Source organism: Pagrus pagrus (genome assembly GCF_965226575.1).
Source record: "Pagrus pagrus genome assembly, chromosome: 9".
NCBI lineage: Eukaryota > Metazoa > Chordata > Actinopteri > Spariformes > Sparidae > Pagrus > Pagrus pagrus.
The window spans coordinates 33,418,448-33,439,704 of NC_140193.1; the positions used below are offsets into that span (position 1 = coordinate 33,418,448).

Genomic DNA, 21,257 nt, shown 5'->3' on the forward strand with positions numbered 1-21,257 from the left:
CTGTCAGCCTGGCTACAGTGCTGAAAAGAAACCTGGTGTTGTTTTTGTTTTCCTCTATTAATGACGAGTAATAGCTTGCTCTGGCATTGCGGAGGGCCTTCCTATATATTTTAAGGCTATCTTTCCAGGCTAAGCGGGATTCTTCCAAGTTGGTGGAACGCCATTTCCTTTCAAATTTCCGTGATGTTTGCTTCAATTTGCGGGTATCCGAGTTATATATGTGGAAGATGAGAATGTATTGCTCCTGTTTGAGATTAAGAAAGCTCTTGACTGTGATGTTCTGGTCTATGTGTGCTTTTACAGGGAAATTATTACACAAGAATAGAACAGCCAAAAGGCAAGTACAATCTCACAAATGGTGTGTACAAATATTTACATTTTATTTATTTTCCACAAAGGTATGCAGTCACAAAAAGATTTTTAAGCTCACCACTGGATGTGTTACTAACACATTATACAATATGCCGTACTGAGACAAAACCTGAACGTTAGCTTTAACAGACTGTGTCTTTACAACAGTGGTCTCAACATTGTACAAGGTCATCTTTGTAGAGCTGCATTCATTTTGGCAAGCTTTGGTAAAAAGTACTTCAACTGGACATAAGAAATACAGGCAGAAGACAGCAGAGAGTCACGAAGTAAGTTGCTATGGTTTGACTGTTATATAGTGGGTGAGGCTGAAGATAATAATAATTAAATTGACTCATCAAAAAAAAAAAAAATTAATTGATTCATCGCAGAACAATCTCAACTCATTGTTTTAATCTCACTAACTCGGGTTAGTGAGGTTACTTGCTCAATTGTTCTGGAGCTTTCAGTCGTATTAAATAGTCCTCATTAGCAGATAGTTTAATTCAACATTCCAACTTTAATCACTGATATACAATGTTTGGTTAGTAACCCATGTCTCTCTCCCCCCTTCTCATGTAGTAAAAGAGGAAAGAAATTTGCTTGTATCCCTGCCCACTTTATCAAATCAAGACAGAGAACTCCATAAAGAGGCGGTCCTGGCTGCTTGTGAACGAGCACAGTTTGCTAAGTGCAAAGCAGACAGGAAGTTAGCTACAACAAAGCTGTTTACAGGAGCTTTCATTTTTTTAGTTTCGCTTATAAATTACTTGACTAAATGCCTTGTCAGTTCTTAAAACAATCAGACTGACAGCAGAACATTTGGATCTCTGAGCTGAGAAGGAACAAAATAAGAGAACCTGAAGAAGAGAGACAAAAAGTAACTTTTCTCTTTCATTTATAAATAAATACAACAGATCTGATGCATGACAAGGCTATGGTAACAAGGATACAATATCGAAAAGTGTCTCAGCTTCAAAAAGTGTGTTTTTTGGTGTTTAATCCACAGTTCTTAACCAAATGGTTCAAAGTGTTTAAAAAAAATGCTGTGCCATAACAAGAGTATAAAAATACATGATTATGCAAGACAAGTACAATTATTAGTCTTTATGAGTACTGTGAGCTCCTTACAGTACTGTGTTGTTTGGCCAGCAGCCACGTAGACATGGGGGAGTTCATCGATTTTCCCTTGGGTACGTAGAGCTCAAGGTGGCGGTAGAGGAACAAAACAACATACAACAGCAGTAGTGCATTTAAAGTGAGCAGACAGCTGATATGCAGCATTTCAAACTGTGTAACTTTTAAAATGCTCCAGAAGAGCAATGTGAACTGGTGTGGGGAACACCAGCAGGATTTGCCTCGAGTCATGATGGAGAGAGTTTAGATGGCACAGTCGTCCTGAGCAGCAGGGCTGAAGGCGGCACTCCGCAGGGCATCCAAGCAGTTGACCAGGATGAGCGTGCCGGTCAGGTGCTTCCAGCGTTTGGTGATGGGGTTCTTCATTTTGTCTAAACCCATGTGCAGCTCCTGGATCACGTCCCTGTAGCTATCACCGAGTTGAGCGGCCCACGTGACCAGGAAGTCATATGCCGGCTTCCACATGGCCTGCAGACAGAGGTAGAGGGAAAACAAACATCCCATGATGTGCTGACACACTGAAATGTCTGAATGTCCCTAATCATGACAGAGCAGATATTGTCTTGACTACAGACTGACAATGTACTCTAAGTTGTTCTATTTTTTTGCCATGTGTATGTTTTGCAAATTAAAAAAACAAATTAAGTTTTTAAAAAATACATTGATCGGAACATGATGGCCATGTTGTGATGTGAATCCTGTCAAGATATTTCTGTCAACGCTGACTCAACGTGCTTGCTGATTTGCTGATCATCCAGTCAAGGGGCCTGGGAGCCTGAGTCAGGAAACTTAGGATTTTCAGTTCTGGAAGAAGCGACTAGAATGAGTTAGATCAAGCCTGAGTATGTTCAGCCTGAAATAAGTATATGCTTGGGGAAAGAGAAAAAGCCATTATCAATGGAGCTCCGATACTGTGATTCGCCATGACATCTGGTAAAAAAAATTCCAATAGAAGCAAGAAATATGGACGCATGTAAATATGACATTTATCTAAAAAAAATAAAATAAAAACAAGAGTGGAGAAAAGGAGTCAGTGAAAAACACGATTATTCCATTAAGCAAAATCCACATTCATCATTTACCAGACTTGAGTTTCCTTTATGGATGATAGTACTGGAATTGTCCTGTATCTTAGTCTACATTAGATTTTTTTAAAAATGTATTTAAATTAAATAGTTAAATAGTGTTTATTCAGCTGAAATGCACGAGCTAGCAACTGATGATGAAAATATGGCTCAAACTGATAAGATATTGCAGCGTGTCAGGGGTAAGAGGGTTGAGTTTCCTGACATGCTTTGAAATTGAATTTGAATTTATTTATTCAGGATTGACCCTTGAGATGAATCATCTCATTTTCGAGGGGGTCCTTCCACAAAAATGATAAAGACACAAAAAGAAAACAGTGAAACACATTACAGGATTTATACATGCACACACACACTCACACAGACACAGACACAGACAAGGCTCTCCAGACCCAGGCTAATCCACTGATAGCCAAATCTCAGTTCAGTAATCAATTTGGTACAAGTGGGAGAAAGAAAGTTACAGGAATATCAGTTTATATAATAAATATATAAGATATCACCATAATATAATTGAGAAAATGAATGATAAATGAGAATAAAAGAAACAATAAATAAATAAATAGAAACAAGTTTGCAAATGTGTTAGAAGTGATGCTGTGAAACCATGAAAAGAGGTAGTAGACCTAAGCTGGCATTGGAGATTATTCCAGTCAGACGGAGCTTTGAACTGGAATGAACGGCGCCCAAATTCTTTAAATATTCTAGGAGTGCGGAAGAAGAGGTGATCGGTATGTCTTAGGTTGTATTGTGTACTGTAAGGAATTAGAAATTGTTTTAAGTATGAAGGAAGATTAAAGTGAATGCATTTAAAAATGAATAGTGACCAGTGAAAAAATCTTCTGGCTTTTGGGGTTAACCAATTCAGAGATTCGTAAAGAATACAGTGATGAGTTCTGTAGGGACATCTCAGAACAAATCTGCAGAGGCTGTTATAAAGCACGGTGAGAGGGCGAAGATTTGCTTCTGTGGTGTTCTGGTAGATAATGTCTGCATAGTTAAGAATCAGAGGTGGGTAGTAACGCGCTACATTTACTCCGTTACATTTACTTAAGTAACTTTTTTGATAAACTGTACTTGTAAGAGTAGTTTTAATGCAACATACTTTTTACTTTTACTTGAGTATATTTGTGAAGAAGAAACGCTACTTTTACTCCGTTACAGTGAGATACATTCCGCTCGCTACTTTTGTTTTTATTCATCTGTTATTCAGTACACAGTTGTTTGTTTTGTTTTGTCAGAGACTTCCACCAAAGGCTCTGTCACATGACTCTTTTTCGCCAATCAAAAGTAGCCACTAACAACGTTTGACTCCGTTTCACCAATCAAACGGAGCCAGGCAGTCACATGACCGCACACAAAATCTCCGCGGCCCCGCTCAGAAGCAAAGTGACAAACAAGAAAGCAGAAAACAATGGCGGAAACAACGGCGTGTGATTCGGAACCAGAAGAGGCAGAAAACCCCTGGCCTCACATCCAATCTATGTTTACCTTACAGACTATAAAAAAGAACAGCTATGTCATGCGCTGTCATATGTGTCTGCCTAAACATGTCGACATTTCAGCCTACAAGAACTCCACTTCGAACTTGCGAAAACACGTTGCGGTAAGTGTATATGTGTTTTGGCTGTGGATAGGCTAACGTTAGCCCTTTTATAACGTCATAAATAACTGTCAAATGTACATTGCTTTGGAGTAATTTATTATCACACTGCAGCCTCACAGACACACACACACACACACACGGAGTCAGTGAACAGCAAAGCACAGTCACCATGGTGGAGAGAAAGTAAAGTGAATTTCAGTGAATAAAACAATTTATAATAAACAAGTATCGAGTATCCCACCGTCATGGTGTGGTGTGGTGATGAGTCTCCCTGTAGCCTCATTGATATTTTTTCTGTCAACAGAGGGTTCACCCCAACAAACTGACGAGGTACACAGACTTAATAGAGTCCCACAGAAAGCGAAAATCCTCCTCTTCTGACGAACCTCCTAAAAAGAATGCGAAGATCACTAATTCCTTCGCTGTCCCTCCACGGCAGGTAACACAAGCAACGCTTGACAAGCTTGTGCTACGTTTTGTATGTGAAGCCAACCAACCATTTTCTGTGGTTGAGAAACCATCCTTCAAGACAATGTTAGAAACCCTGCAACCTCATTGTACAGTAATGACAAGGAAAACGTTATGCTGTAGAATACAGGAAGCTGCAAAGAACATGAAGAACATTATCATCAAAAAGTTGAGCACTGTGAACCATGTTGCTACCACAACAGACTGCTGGTCTGCCAGACAACGTAGTTACTTAGGTGTCACCTGTCACTGGATAGACCACAATTCTCTAGAGAGGCACTCCGCTGCATTGGCTTGTAGACGTGTCAAAGGCTCGCACACGTTTGATGTCCTTGCTGCAGCATTAGAAGAAATCCATTCTGAATACCACATCAGGGAGAAAGTGACCAGGACGACAACAGACAGTGGCTCAAACTTCCTGAAGGCCTTTCGAATATATGGTGTGGAGGAGAAAGAGGACGAAGTTGCTGATGGACAGGAGGAGAGAGACTCCATTCTTGATGATGCGTCAGAAGATGAAAGTGAGTTTGATGTGGAATATCAAGATGTGTCTGCTATTTTGGATGACGACACCGGCCTGGAGTACACACTTCCAAAGCACCAAAAGTGTGCATGCCATCTCCTCAATCTCATATCAACAGTTGACACCACTGCTGCAGGAGCTGGCAGCGAAACATACAAGAGGCTGTCTCGGTCTGCTTTTGCAAAATGCAATGCTCTATGGAATAAAACCAGCAGGTCAACCACAGCATTTGAAACAGTGGAACGTGAATGCAAATTGCAGTTCCTGCGACCCAATCAGACCCGTTGGAGCTCCCTGTTCCTCGCTGTAGAAAGGGTTGTGCGCATTCAGAAGGAGCAAGGAGAAAACGCAATCCACAATGTATGTACAGCATTGAAGATAAAGATGTAAGTTGGCAGAACTCACATTGTTTGTTAAAGAGTAATGAAACAGATGTCAGCATTGCTGATTAATGTGGGTGAATCCACCTGTTTTAAGTTTAATATATTGTAATATGGTTTAGTTTTCTTTACATGGTTGTGTGATAATTGTAGTTGATTTGGATGAAATAGTTTATGAACTTATTTTTATTTTGTATTTTTTTGTTTATTTAACATGGATAATGTGCAATAAATATATGTACCAGAAATAGCTAATTTTCCTCTTTACATCTTTTATAGGCTCAATCCAGCTGAAATGGGATTTTTGGCTGAGTACGCTGCTGTAATGAAGCCTGTTGCCATGGCCCTTAACATCCTCCAAGGGGAATCATCTGTACATATGGGCTTCCTGCTGCCAACACTTCACCAGTTGCAGGACAAGCTGAAGAAGCTGGAATCAGCTTGCAAAGTGTGTGGACCTCTCATTGACGCCCTGCAGGATGGGATCCAGAAACGTTTTGGAGAGATCATGAAAGAACCTGAGCTGATTGCTGCAGCTATACTCCTACCAAAATTCAGGACATCCTGGACCACTGAAGAGAGCATCTTAAAAGCTGGTAAATATACTTATGTATCAATTTAAATGTGAATCCGTAGACCTTGACATACACTTACCAGCCACTTCATTAGGTCCACTTGTACAATCTAATTTGATCCATTACAACAGCTCTGTCATAAATTCTGTCTTTACAAAGATAAAAAAGTACATTTTTGATTGACACTGTCAGAGAAGGATCGATTCGACCATGTTTATTGTTGAGGTTGTACAGTAGTTTGCAGTAGTGTTGAAACGGACTGTATTGTTTTGAGATGTTTCTAATATTTTGGCCACCCGAGAGGGCCGGAATATTAGAAACACCAGTCAATATACAGTACTCCAGTACAACACCACCACCCAGTACGACTTCAATAATGAACATAAAGTAGAATTGTTACCTTTCTGACAGTGTCAACAAAAACAGGAAAATTGTGAGCTTTGTTAAAGTAGAATTCATGACAGACCTTTTGTAGTGGATTGCATTATACTGTACAGGTATCCCTACTGAAGTGGCCAGTGAGCGTATATGAATCTATGTTATGTTATTGTCATTTAGGTTTATATTGTGTCAGTGACAAACTATAGGCTGGCAAGAGTTACAACCACCAAGGGCTTTTAATACCAAAAACAGCAGCTTGGCAGCCTATACAGTAGAAGGGTGTGCACCTAATTCTTTTGAAAACAATTTATCTTGCCACAGGCTTTGACTACATCAAAAATCACGTGGACACTGACTTGGAGTTGGATGATGATGCCCGCACAAACAGCAGCCAGTCTGATGAAGACGACTTCTTTGCATCCATGAGGGCAGGAAAATCAGAAACAGGAGAGCTGGAGAGGTACCTTTCATGTCCGTCCAACGGAGGTATGGATGTCTTACATTCCTTTCCTCAAATCAAGAAACTGTCACTCAAAGTCAACACAAGTCTTCCAGCATCTGCAGCCTGTGAGAGACTCTTTAGCCATGCAGGACTCCTGTTCACTGCTAAAAGATCACAGCTTCACTGCAAGAACCTTGAGAGCCAACTACTGTTGAAGCTTAACAGTCACTTCACTGAGTGATTCTTTGGGACAGAACACGAATTTTCAGCAAAACACACACGCACAGTTCATGGACACAGAGACCTCTGTATGCACAGGCTGCCTTGTTTGTGTTCCTCTATATAATGCCTGCTGAGCCTATTGTGCTGTTTCATGAGTTTAAACAAAAAAAGTTATGAAGTTATTACCATTTCTTGTGGCTGAATTTGCCTTAATTTATGTTAATTTATGTTTTATGTTATGCTATTTTAGTTATTTTGTAAAAATGTAATTTATTATTGTTTTAGTTAAAGAATTTGCACATTGCTATTTTATGTTTTTGTCTATTTGATTACATTCATGCTCTGATTATTGTAACAATAAATCAGAAGTTACTCAGTACTTGAGTAGTTTTTTCACTAAATACTTTCTTACTCTTACTCAAATAATTATTTGGATGACTACTTTTTACTTTTACTTGAGTCATATTATTCTAAAGTAACAATACTCTTACTTGAGTACAATTTTTGGCTACTCTACCCACCTCTGTTAAGAATAGGGAATATTAATTGTGTTATGATTCTTTTCCGGACCTGTAATGTGAAGCAATCAATGGAACGATACAGTAATTTCAAGCGAGAGTAGATTTTCTTTGTAGTTGAGTCGACGTGTGGCTTAAAGGATAACTGAGAGTCAAGCCAGAGGCCCAAGTATTTAAACTCGACTACATTTTCTAGTGGTGTACCATCAAGAAAATTTAAGGACCAGTCTTTGGATAGTTGATCAGATCTAGTGCTGAAGAACATGTTATGTGTTTTCTTATTAAAGAGAAGCTTGTTAGATGAAAACCATTTTTGAACCGAGTTAAAACTAGATTGTAAGGAGTGCTGAATTTGTGAAATGTTAGGTTTAGATGAGTAGATTACAGTATCATCAGCATAAAGATGAATTAGACAGTCAGAGCAGGTTTGTGGAAGATCATTGACAAAAATGGAAAATAGGAGAGGACCCAAAGATGACCCTTGAGGCACACCTTTTGTTATTGATTTAAAATCAGACTGAGTGCTCTGAAAGGAGACACACTGGTTTCTATTGTGAAGAAAGGAATTAAAAAATAAAACTGATTCTGATGAGAGACCAATAGCATATAGCTTGTCCAGGAGGAGGTAGTGATCAACCATATCGAAAGCTTTTGATAGGTCAATGAATATGGCACCAGTAGGCATATTATTGTCAAAGGAGGATAGTATATCATTGGTGAGTTTTGTGAGAGCAGTGGTCGTCGAGAAGTTGGGTCGAAAGCCAGATTGGTGTGGAGATAAAATATTGTAATCATTGAGATAGTTGGATAATTGGTTAAAGATAAGTTTTTCAAATATTTTTGCAATACTATTGATGATTGAGATGGGTCTATAGTTGTTAATATCTTGGGGGTCACCACCTTTATGTAGAGGGGTCACTCTGGCACATCTCCAAGATAAGGGAGTTACACGGGTAGTCAGGGATAAATTAAATAGATCAGACAGAGGAAATGATAGAGAGGCATGAGAAGCCAATTTAAAGAATTTAATCTCCAGCCCATCTAGACCACAACTGCTCCCAGAGCTTAAGCCGTCAATGACCCGTTGAACCTCAGTTGAGGTGATAGTTCTGAAGGAGAAGGGGCTTTTGCACCTTTCATTAATCAGGGTGAGGTCAGAGCATTGAATACTGGTAAGAGAATTGCCAGTTTCTGAGAAGTGCTGACTAAAGGCTTCTGCAATTAAAATTGAATCATTAATAATTTCATCATTCATTTTAATATGGGTAGTGAGGTTTTTTGTAGATTTATTAGTTACATTATTGATTATCTTCCAGAACTGTTTGGGATTTTTAAAATTGGTTGCTAGGGAGTCTTTATAGTAATTGGCTTTAGCATTTCTTGTTTTGGTTGTACATTTATTCCTCAAATCTTTGTAAGCAATCCAATCAGAGACATCCTTAGTTGCTCGATATTTTTTCCAAGCCTTGTCTCTTTGTTTGAATAAATTAATAAGTTCTCCTTTAATCTACGGAAGATGTCTACCCTTAACTCTGATTGTTGACCAGGGTGCATGTTTGTTTATGACCTCAAGGAACTCGGTGTAGAAGAAATGCCATGCATCTTCAACATTTGGTATTAACTGAAACCTCTCCCAGTTTATGTTTAAAATGTCCTGGTTAAAGAGATCAGGATTAATAATGTTAGCTTTCCTTACTTTAATAAATTTAGGAGGAAGATGATGCATTCTAATCTTCCAAACACAAAAGACAATGGAGTGGTCACTAAAGGAATCTGATAATACTCCAGATTGAATAATTCTATCAGGATGGGTGACTAGTATCCCATCAAGCAGGGAAGCTGAGCTAGAGCACACCCTGGTGGGTTCAGTTATAAGTTGTGTGAGGTTTATACTGTTGAAAAGATTGCGATCGTTGAGAAAGGACCGGTCTAGCCAATTAGAGTTAAAATCCCCTAAGATAATTTTCTCACCTGAGTGGTCTAAGGAGTTAATGGTAGATAACATACGATTTGTAGATTCCGTAGGAGATTTAGGAGGTCTATAGATATTTCCAATAATTAATCTTTTGCTCTGGTGAAAAATTATCCTAACAAAGAGACATTCAAAATACAAAGGATTCTCAGTTGGTATGACTAGTTCTGAAGTCAGACTTGAGGAGATATAGGTCAAAAGTCCCCCTCCTCTAGAGCCCCTATCACTCCTGTATAGGACATAGTTGTCAAGTTTGACATCGTTGTCAGGAATATCACTGTTCAACCAGGTTTCTGAGAGAGTGATTACATGAGGTTTGTTGTAAGTAAGCCAGACTCTTAAAAGGTCAATTTTAGGTAGCAAACTTCTTATATTCAGGTGAACAACTTGCAAACCTTTCACTAAGTTCATTATTCATTTGAGACAATTAAGTATCCACTATTGTGACAGAGAGAAATGCATAAGTACCAAAACTTAGCATCATCACAGATTGTGTAGTATGTGACAATAACAGGCAGTGGTGGGGGCCAGCAGCTGGAGAGTAGCACACGTCCACATACAAACACACGTCCACATACACATGCCACACAGGTGTACAACCACACACACACACACACACACACACACACACACACACACACAGGAGCTGAACATAGACTTAACAACAAAACAAAGTTCAGTCTGCAGATTTTATGATGGGACAGACAGATTGTATTATTAATAATAAGGTTTTTCAGGAGTAAGCAAGAGAGGTGCCACAAAATAATTTATTTCCAATCCACAAAGAGACAATCATTTATCCCGATAAGACTTCACGAAAGGGGAACCAAAAAGTCAATACTCGAACAGAAAGTGTCCCTCAGTGAGAGTATAGTCTTTCTTTACGACGGAGTGCGGTTGATTGCGGATTCCGCTTTGCGACAGTTCCACAGCGGTTGACGGCAAACAAAGCTGCATGCCTTACTGTTCAACAGTTAGTGACATGAAAAAGTTAATATGTCCGCATAAGATTAAACCAAACGGCTCCAAATTATACTTAACTCTGCGCATGAAGGAGAGAAACTGGTGAGGGTTATGAGAGGAAGAAAAGAAAAAGAAAACATCAACATTACCCGCACACGCCAGTTCCTACTCGCGCATGGGATGAGCATCAGGCTGGGGAAGAAGTTGCGGAGCTCGTGGTGTTATCACAGGCTATGACTTTACTAAGGAAAGCCTCCACCTCCGTGGGGGTACGATACAGGGTGGATGTACCCTCGTGGATAATTCTCAGCAAGGCGGGATATTGTAGAGTATTTTATATCCAACTCATGGAGCTTTTTCTTGACTGGGTCAAAAAGCCGGCGCTTCTCTCTTATTTTGTTTCTCCAGGTCTTTGATTCGCTTTTCCATATCGCTTATCGCGTCTTCATTTCCACTGACTCTTTGTTCGATCAGAGTCATATGATCATCCAGGGTAGTCAGCGATGATTGCAAAGAATTAATACTCGTTTGTAGCCGATCCATTTTCAAATCAATATGAGAGCACAGTTCTGATTTCATATGCTGCATGGCCTCAAAAAGAGCTTCGTTAGAGGCCATTGCAGAGGATGAGGTGAGCAGATTGGCTTTGAAAGTTCCTTAGTTGAGTTAGAAGTATGAAAAAAGGACTGATTCAAATGATTAATGAGTGATAATGAAGTGAGTCAAAGCAAACAAACGGAAAAAGTTTCAGAGGTCAGGAGAATTAGCTCATAATGTAGACTGAGGACTCAGGAGACGCTCACGGAGATTCACGTGCGGCCATCTTAGTCTCAAAAGTTAGTCTCAAAAACTCGATTGCTATGCTTTGAGACAATGTGTCTGAGGCCAAAGTCAAGTGTGTCTAAATGTTTTCTAAATCACCACAAATGTTATATGTTGAACAGTAATTGTTGTTGCTGTTCTTCACCCCAGTTCTACAAATGTTTCTAATAGATTACAGTTGTTGTGGCAAAAGACAATCTTTCACCATGAGTGAAGTCATGCACATGGAAAGTGACATCTTGCCTGTGTAAGTACAACTGTAATAAGATGTGTCCCACTGTTAAACAAAGATTGCTTCCTAGAAGTTAAACTTCTCCCCTGATTCTGCTACAAGAGACCCAAATTGGCTCTGTTTAGTTTAGTTATGGGCCTATGCTTTAAAGATATACTCTGGCCTAGTGATAATGATTCTCAGGAGTTGCACTTGAAAATGTGACTAGGTTCAAATAGAGCAAATTTTCCAGCCTAATTTATATTTAAAAATCCTGCTCAGCAGCATTTTTACATATGTACATTTAAACTTAGTCACTGAAATGCTGTCAAAACACAACACAACATGACTACATATATAAAACATTTGCTTTAAAACTACACTGCTCAAAAAAATCTTTACTGATGTACATTGTATAATTTGTTGATAACAAAATGACGTAACAACAGTCAGTGGAAACCAAAATCATCAACCCATGAGGGCTGGATTCAGAATCACACTGAAAATCAAAGTAAAACATTGAAATCACAGGCTGATCCAACTTGCGTGAATTTTATCATGGCAACTCATAATGTGACTCAGTTGTGTGTATGGCCCCTGCATGCCTGTATGCACTCGACAGTGTATGGGCATGCTCTTGATGGGTCGGCATCCCAGACCTGGATCAGACCAATCAGACCAATGTGTTCTCTTGCCATGCCAATCGCGCTGCATGGTGCTGGGCTGTGAGCACAGGTCCCACTAGAGCAGTGGTTCTCAAATGGTCTGGCTTCGGGACCCACCATCACCCCTTAAAGGAATAGATCACTCTAGAACGAAATTCAGTCGTTATCGACGCACCCTCATGCTGATGAGAAGTCCGGTGTAGTTTCTTATTCCTCAAAGTGCAGCTGGAGACCCACGGGGGTACCCTCCTGCAGCGAAAAGGTCCATAAAACTACAACTTCGAGTAAACTCTGGATCTTGCCACTTCAGGACACTTAGATTGCAGCGGACGAGCAGTATGGAGGAATATTACAACGTTTTTGCGTAGTTTTATGGACCTTTTCATCTCGGGCACATTGATGCCCGTTATATGGGTTTTTGCTGCAGGAGGGTACCCCCGCAGGTCTCCAGCTGCACTTTGAGGAATAAGAAATTACACCGGACTTCTCATCAGCATGAGGGTGAGGCGATAATGACTGAATTTCATTCTAGAGTGAACTATTCCTTTAATGACAACCCAAATCAAGGAAAATTTTCAACTTCTCAAATGTATTTAATATAACACTTCAGTAACTGTACTATTAAAACTATTCAGTCACTTATTCAAGCTATAAAAAAATAAATAAATAAATAAATAAATAAGTGCAACTATGACAACCAACAATGCACTATGGAATAAATTCTTCTAAATTCTTCTTCAATAAGTTTCTTCAGTAGCAGTTTTTATCCATAAACTCAAAATAAATTAAACAAAAAGTGCAATTCAAAAAGAATCAAGTATACAAAATGAACTTTTCTTCTGATAACCTTATCAGTAGGTAAATACTGAAAAACACTGTGCTTTGAAGAAAATTAAGCACCACTCACTTCAACCTTACAGTAGGTGTAACACTGACATCATACACCTAAGTTTGGAGGAGTTAATGGGAGAACTGGGGATGTTGTTTGCTCCTGACAAGAGTCTCAAAGTCTGGAGTTATAGTAGACCAAGCAACTCTGAGGTCATGCTCAATGTCCAGTCTGTTTGTGTGTTTTGTCTTCAGCTGGACCAGAGCTGAGAAGCCACATTCAGAGATAGGTAGTGCTGAATGGTAGGAGGATTTTTACTGCTCGAGTGGCAAGGGAAGGATACTCCCTTGCCTTGATCACAGTGCTGCACCAGAAATGGGAGAGGCTTACCTCTGTGAATTTCTTTTTCAGCGTGTGGTCACAGGACAGCTCCACCAGCTGACTCTCTTCGTTGCTTGGCAACGTCATCTCATCTCATCTCATCAACTTCCGCTATGTCCGGGGTCGGGTCGCGGTGACAGCAGGCTCAGTATGGAGCTCCAGACCTCCTTCTCCCCAGCAACACTCTCCAGCTCCTCCGGGAGGATCCCGAGGCGTTCCCAGGCCAGATGAATATGTAGTCTCTCCAGCGAGTTCTGGGTCTGCCCCGGGTCTCCTCCCAGTTGGACGTGCCCGGAAAACCTCCATGGGGAGGCGCCCAGGAGGCATCCTAATCAGATGCCTGAACCACCTCAACTGGCTCCTCTCGACGCGAAGGGGCAGCAGCTCTACTCCGAGCTCCCTCCGGATGTCTGAGCTCCTTACCCTATCCCTAAGGCTGAGCCCAGCCACCCTACGGAGGAAACTCATTTCAGCCGCTTGTATCCGCGATATCGCGGTTAGCAAACGACTCGAGGAAAGGGGGTCTTCGGAGGTCTGCTGCACAGTGCCGCATCAGAGCAAAAAAACTTTGTCAGGAGTACATTAAAGTGCGTGATGCACTGAAAAAAACAGGAAGTTCTGGTAAAGAGAAGGCCAAATTTCCTTGGTTCGACAGCCTGGACAAAATACTTGGGACAAAACCGGTTGTTGATCTGGTGGATGTTGTGGAGTCCCATGACAGTTCAACAACATCGTCCGCTTCCAATGATGCTAGCACAGCTAGCCTGGCTCCCGCATCTGACACGGATCTTGATGGTGAGTTTATTCAACTTTATGCAGGTGCCAATACCAACCAAGTTACAGAAGTTATGGTGTAGGCATAGACAGTAGTATACTACTGTATACTGTATCCACCTGTCTGTCTAGATAATGTATATTCTCTTGGTTTCAATTTTACCTTAATGTTGGCATTAGGACATTACATCACACACACACACACACACACACACACACTGTATTCTGTACACGGCATTATTAGGGCCAGAGCAGGGAACCTGCGAGGACCCTATTGTAATTGTAATGATTATTAGGGCCCGAGCAGGGAACCTGCAAGGACCCTATTGTTTTTGTAGTGATTATTATTATTATTTTTTTTTTTTTTCTTTGTCGCAAATGATCGCATTTTTCACTGCCTGAACATACCCCAAAACTCATCAAACTTGGAATATACGTCACACCTGGCGAAAAATTTTATATTCTGTTATCATTGTGAATTTTCAACACTAGGTGGCGCTATAGTCAAGGAAAGTGCGTTTTGCCTAATAACTCCCACATACTTTCTCGCACATTCAAATACCTCATATCCACGCGTTCAGTGAATTGTGCTGAATCTCCTGATATAGGCCACGCCCATATCCGCCTACCGTTTTTTTTCGCTAGCTCGCGAAATGTCGCAAACCTACTTTTTCGAACTCCTCCCAGGCAATTTCACCGATTTGCACCAAACTTTGCACACAGCATCTGTGGACCCTCCTGACAAGTTATTAAAAGAATTTTGATATTCCAAAGAATACTCAAGTTATTAAAAATCAACTTCCTGCAGATTTCGTTCCAAACAGGAAGTGTTTCATATCTACACATTGGTTTGTCCGAAGGACATCAAACTCAGGACACTACTTCCCCATGAGCCCCTAAGGCTTTGTACAAAATTTTATCTCATGACCACTAGGTGGCGCTCTTTAAATTGGAGTAATTTATATCTCCACATTGGTTTGTCGGATTAACATGAAACTTGGTACATTCATTGCCAATGCCCTCGTGAGGATAGCTGAAAAAGGGGTTACCGATCTGCCACTAGGTGGCGCTCTGGTGGCAGTTTCATCTTAGATTTGGCACTGTGCCCACACCATAACACTTATGGATATGAAATTCATTGGGGTGTTAGAGACTGGCCCCTGTAACTCACACACCAAAAATGACGAGCAGGTGGCGCTAAATGGCTCCATAGCGCCCCCTGGAATATTTCAAAATTTAAGCCCTGCCCCCTACATGCACGTACATGAACAAAATTCGGTAGGCTTATCTATCATCACCAGCCGCACAAAAAACCCTCTAGGACACATACCCTCAGTCCAGCAGGAAGTCCGCCATTTTCCTTCAAATTCAATCCTTCGCCATCAAGCAGGAAGTCCTGATAACTTCAACATACAATTTCCCATCGCCATCAAATTGCTCACACATGTAGAGGGGCTCGCCCTCAACACGTCTCTGCATCAATACTGTGTCATATCTATACCGCCACCCACTGGACACAGGAAGTCACTGAAGATGTCACTGTTGTGTTTTGTGTGACACGGATCCCATTTACATTAGGTACCACATTTCCACAGCCAACGGGCAAGCACACAACTGGGCGCACAGGCCTCCGACGGCGCCACAGCCCAACGTACGTGGACTGCGAGGGCCCGTTCATCACTGCTTGCAGTTTTAATTTTTTTTAAAATTATTTTTAGGCCAAAATGATCGCATTTTTCACTGCCTGAACATACCCCAAAACTCACCAAACTTGGAATATATGTCACACCTGCCGAAAATGTTATAATCTCTTGTCAGTGTTAATCTTCACCACTAGGTGGCGCTATTATCAAGGAAAGTGCGTTTTGCCTTATAACTCCCACATACTTTGTCCCACATTCAAAAACCTTATATCCACGCCTTCAGTGAATTGTGCTGAATCTCCTGATATAGGCCACGCCCATATACGCCTACCGTTTTTTTTCGCTAGCTCGCGAAATGTCGCAAACCTACTTTTTCGAACTCCTCCCAGGCAATTTCACCGATTTGCACCAAACTTTGCACACAGCATCTGTGGACCCTCCTGACAAAAAGTTATTAAAAGAATTTTGATATTCCAAAGGATACTCAAGTTATTAAATAACAACTTCCTGCAGATTTCGCTTTAAACAGGAAGTGTTGCATATCTCCACATTGGTTTGTCCCAATGACATCAAACTCAGGATACTACTTCCCCATGAGCCCCTAAGGCTCTGTGCCAAATTTTGGCCGACGACCACTAGGTGGCGCTCTTTAAATTTAAGTAATTTATATCTCCACATCCGTTTGTCGGATTAACATGAAACTTGCTACACTCATTGCCAATGCCCTCCTGAGGATAGCTGACGAAGGTCATACCGATCCGACAGTAGGTGGCGCTCTGGTGGCACTTTCATTTTTTATTTGCCACTGTGCCCACACCATAACACTTATGGATATGAAATTCATTGGGGTGTTAGAGACTGGCCCCTGTAATTCACACACCAAAAACGACGAGCAGGTGGCGCTAAATGGCTCCATAGCGCCCCCTGGAATATTTCAAAATTGAAGCCCTGCCTCCTACATGCACGTACATGAACCAAATTCGGTAGGCTCATGTATCATCACCAGACGCACAAAAAACCCTCTTGGACACATACCCTCAGTCCAACAGGAAGTCCACCATTTTCCTTCACATTCAATCCTTTGCCATCAAGCAGGAAGTCCTGATAACTTCAACATACAATTTCCCATTGGCATCAAATTGCTCACACATGTATCAGAATCAGAATCAGAATTCCTTTATTTGTCCCGCAAATGGGGAAATTTCTTTGTCACAACAGCCAAAGGACAGTATCACACTTAAACAGTAATAAAAGTAAAAAAATAAACAATATAATAAGACATAAGAAATAGAATTTAACTGGTATATACATAATATCTACAATATGAAATTGGTATTTACAATATGACATAGTATTTATTATTTATAATATGGACAGTGTAAGTTTAAACAGTTGGTATTTTTATTTACAAACAATAAATAATAAATAATAAATATGGATATTAAAAATTGTCCAATTTGTGCAAACCAGAAAGTGTGTGGATATGTGCAGAGTTTTTTTATTGCACAGTGCACAGTGAGGTCTACTGGGAGCAGTGCTGGTTGTAGACTCTGACAGCAGCAGGAAGGAAGGACCTGCGATACCTCTCCTTCACACACTTGGGGTGTATCAGCCTGTCACTGAAGGAGCTGACCAGTGCTGTGATAGTGGCCTGTAGGGGGTGGGACTCCTTCACCAGCAGCGATGATAGCTTGGCCATCATCCTGCTGTCTCCCACCACCTGCACTGGGTCAAGAGGGCATCCCAGGATGGAGCTGGCCTTCTTGATAAGTTTATCAAGTCTCTTCCTATCTGCTGCCGAGATGCTGCTGCTCCAGCAGACTACACCATAGAAAATGGCTGATGCCACCACAGAGTCATAGAAAGAAGTCAGGAGTGCCCCCTGCACTCCAAAGGACCTGAGCTTCCTCAGCAGATGGAGTCTGCTCTGACCTTTCTTGTATATTGCTGCAGTGTGATGAGTCCAGTCCAGTTTGTTGTTCAGGTGAACTCCCAGGTACTTGTAAGACGTCACCATCTCAATGTCCGTTCCCCGGATGTTCACCCGAATGCAGGGTTGTTTGCGCCTGCGGAAATCCACCACCAGCTCTTTGGTCTTCCCGGCGTTGAGCTGGAGGTGGTTCCGCTGGCACCAGTCCACAAAGTCCTGAATAAGTTCTCTGTAGGCTCCGTCATCCCCGTCCCTGATGAGGCCGACGATAGCAGAGTCGTCAGAGAACTTTTGTAGATGGCTGTGGGGTGTTTGGTGGGAGAAATCAGCAGTGTACAGGGTGAACAGGAAAGGGGCCAGGACTGTTCCCTGTGGGGCCCCTGTACTGCAGACAACCGTGTCCGACACGCAGTCCCGAGTCCTCACATACTGTGGCCGGTTGGTGAGGTAATCGAGGATCCAGGACGTGAGGTGTTGGTCCACCCCCGTGAGCTCCAGCTTGTCCCCCAACAGTGCAGGCTGTATGGTGTTGAAAGCACTGGAGAAATCAAAGAACATGATCCTCACAGTGCTTCCAGGCTGCTCCAGGTGGGACAGTGATCTGTCCAGGAGGAAGATGATGGCGTCGTCCACTCGGATGCCAGGCTGGTAGGCAAACTGGAGTGGGTCCATAAAAGGACCCACCAGAGGGCGGAGATGGACAAGGACCAGCCGCTCCAGGGTCTTCATCAGGTGTGAAGTGAGAGCAACTGGTCTGTAGCTGTTGAAGTCCTTTGGGTGAGGGATCTTTGGTACTGGTACCACACAGGAGGTTTTCCACAGCAGTGGCACTTTTCCCAGCTTCAGGCTCATGTTAAAGATGTACTCCACAATCCTGCACAGCTGGTCTGCACAGGACTTGAGGAGCCTGGAGCTGATCCCGTCTGGACCCGTGGACTTCTTCACCTTCATCTTCCTCAGTTGATTCCTCACCTGGATAGTGGAGAGGGACAGATTGGAGCAGGGGGGCTGAGTGTCGGGTGGGGGAGGTGGGTGAATGTCAGGGGGGGCAGTGGAGGGTGTCTGCGACATGAAAGCAGTGGAGAGGGAGGTAGAGGTGAGAATGGGGCAGGAAACAGGTGGGGGGGAAGAGGTGGTGGGGGGCAGCAGAGATGAATGGGCCGGGGGAGGGGTGGGTGTCTGGTCAAACCTATTGAAAAATAGGTTCAGGTCGTTCACCCACGTCTGATCCCCGGCAGCCTGGGAGTCTGGTTTCCTCAGTCCTGAGATGGTTTTAAGGCTTTTCCAGACTCCACGGATGTTACTCTGCTGCAGCTGGACCTCCATCTTCCTCCTGTAGCTGTTCTTCCCCTCTCGGATCTTCTTCCTCAGCTCCTTCTGCACAGCCTTCAGCTCCTCCTTGTTTCCTGACCTAAAGGCCCTCTTTTTCTCCTTAAGGAGAGCCTTAATGTCAGGATTAATCCAGGGTTTGCTGTTTGAAAAACACCGTACAGTCCTGGTGGGTACAGTGTTTTCAACACAGAAGTTGATGTAGTCCGTTATGCATCCTGTTAAGCTGTCGATGTCCTCCCCATGAGCAACACACAGTTCTTCCCACACAGTTGAGTCAAAGCAGTCCCTCAGAGCCTCTTCAGACTCCTCAGTCCATGCTTTAACTGTGCGGGTTTCCACTGGTTGCCTGTTTACAAGGGGCTTGTACACAGGCAGGAGATGAACCAGGTTGTGGTCAGATCTTCCCAGGGGAGGGAGGGGGGATGAGTTGTATGCCTCCTTGCTGTTGGCATAGAATAAGTCCAGTGTTTTATTGTCTCTGGTGTGGCAGGTGACATACTGAGTGAATGTGGGCAGGGTGGAGGACAGAGAGGCATGATTGAAATCCCCAGAGATGAGGAAGAGGGCCTGTGGGTGCTGTGTCTGCAGTGAGCTTGTGACTGAGTGGAGAGCGTCACAAGCTGCATCAGCGTTAGCAGAGGGGGGGATATACACTGCGATCATGATCACCTGTGTAAACTCCCTCGGGAGGTAGTACGGCCTCATGCTAACCGCTAAAAGTTCAATGTCTTTACTGCAGACCTGCTCTTTAACAGTGATGTGCCCAGAGTTACACCATCTGTCATTAACAAACACAGCCAGCCCTCCTCCTTTCCTCTTACCGCTCTCTGCCGTCCTGTCCGCCCGCCGCATTTGAAATCCGTCCAGATTAGCGTCTGTGTCCGGGGTCTGCGCCGTTAGCCACGTCTCAGTAAACACCATGATGCTGCTCTCACGGTAGTCCCTCTGATGCCGGGTCAGCGCCGTTAGCTCGTCCATCTTGTTGGGGAGAGATCTTACATTCCCCATGATGATGGACGGGAGGATGGGTCGGTAGCGTCTCCTCCTGCTACGGCGAGCAGCTCCGGCACGGCACCCGCGTCTCCTCCTCTTCAACTCCCGCGGGACATCGGGCCGCTCGAGCGGCGGCACCGCAGCGCTACTGAGGGCCAACAGCTGATCCCTACTGTAAACAATAGGGCCGCGTACAGGCTCCCCGGACACGGCGGAAAACAGCGAAAGAAGCAGAATTAAGACCAGAGCGATAAAAACAACTCTGGTCTCCATACTGCCCGGAGAAAGAGCTCCAAAGTCAAGTAAATAAAAAAAGTTAAAAAGTACTAAAAGTTATAAAAAAAGAAGAAAAAGCTCAAAGGTGAGCGAGAGCTGCTGTAACAGGCTGCCACTCACGCGGCGCCCCTCCTCGTAATGAGAGGGGCTCGCCCTGAACACGTCTCTGCATCAATACTATGTCATATCTATAGCGCCACCCTCTGGACACAGCAAGTCACTGACGATGTCACTGTTGTGTTTTGTGTGACACGGATCCCATTTACATTAGGTACCACATTTCCACAGCCAACGGGCAAGCACACAACTGGGCGCACAGGGCGCCCAACGTACGTGGACTGCGAGGGCCCGTTCATCGCTGCTTGCAGCTTTAATGTATTATTTGTTTTTTTCTGCAGTATTATGACATGAGTAACAGAGAAATTGTTTCTTTCAATAAACAGGGGGAGATTCAAGCAATGTATCCTGTGATACTGATACTGCCATAAACACCCCTGCTGATGCAGACGTGTCTGATACTCAGAGCACAGAGAGCAGGGACAGTGAAGAGTGCATTAGAGGAGGGAGACTGGCCATTCCCGGAGCTCAGGCTCGAAAAAGAAAGGCTAAATCGTGCCGATCTGATGATGATTTTCGTACACACATGGCTGACAGTAGAAGGATGCTGGAGGATATACATGGAGCTGAACGGAGCCAGTTGGCTCAAGAGGCTGCTGCTTTTGAGAAGATATTTCAGGCACAACAGGAGGCTGAGGAGAGACGATTCCGGTCTATGCAGGCA

At 42.8% G+C, this 21,257-nt stretch overlaps 2 protein-coding genes across 5 annotated transcripts in view; both read right to left on the minus strand.

Annotated features, from left to right (window-relative positions):
• Window positions 1-358: 358 nt before the first annotated feature.
• The window catches only part of LOC311263097 (SH3 domain-binding protein 4), a 183,812-nt gene continuing 162,913 nt past the window's right edge, over window positions 359-21,257 (minus strand). For all 4 annotated transcript variants that reach the window (XM_084362977.1, XM_084362978.1, XM_084362979.1 and 1 more), the window contains exon 5: window positions 359-1,953. In XM_084362977.1, coding sequence (XP_084219103.1) covers window positions 1,729-1,953 — 225 coding nt within the window. In that variant the 3' untranslated portion in view covers window positions 359-1,728. The remainder of the gene's footprint in view (window positions 1,954-21,257) is intronic.
• Window positions 18,525-20,601, minus strand: LOC311263098 (uncharacterized protein). The gene is made up of 2 exons (XM_084362982.1): window positions 19,098-20,601; window positions 18,525-18,847 (listed from the first exon to the last, which is right to left on the minus strand). Exons 1-2 carry the CDS (start codon window positions 20,471-20,473, stop codon window positions 18,844-18,846), a joined length of 1,380 nt encoding a protein of 459 aa, XP_084219108.1. The 5' UTR covers window positions 20,474-20,601; the 3' UTR covers window positions 18,525-18,843.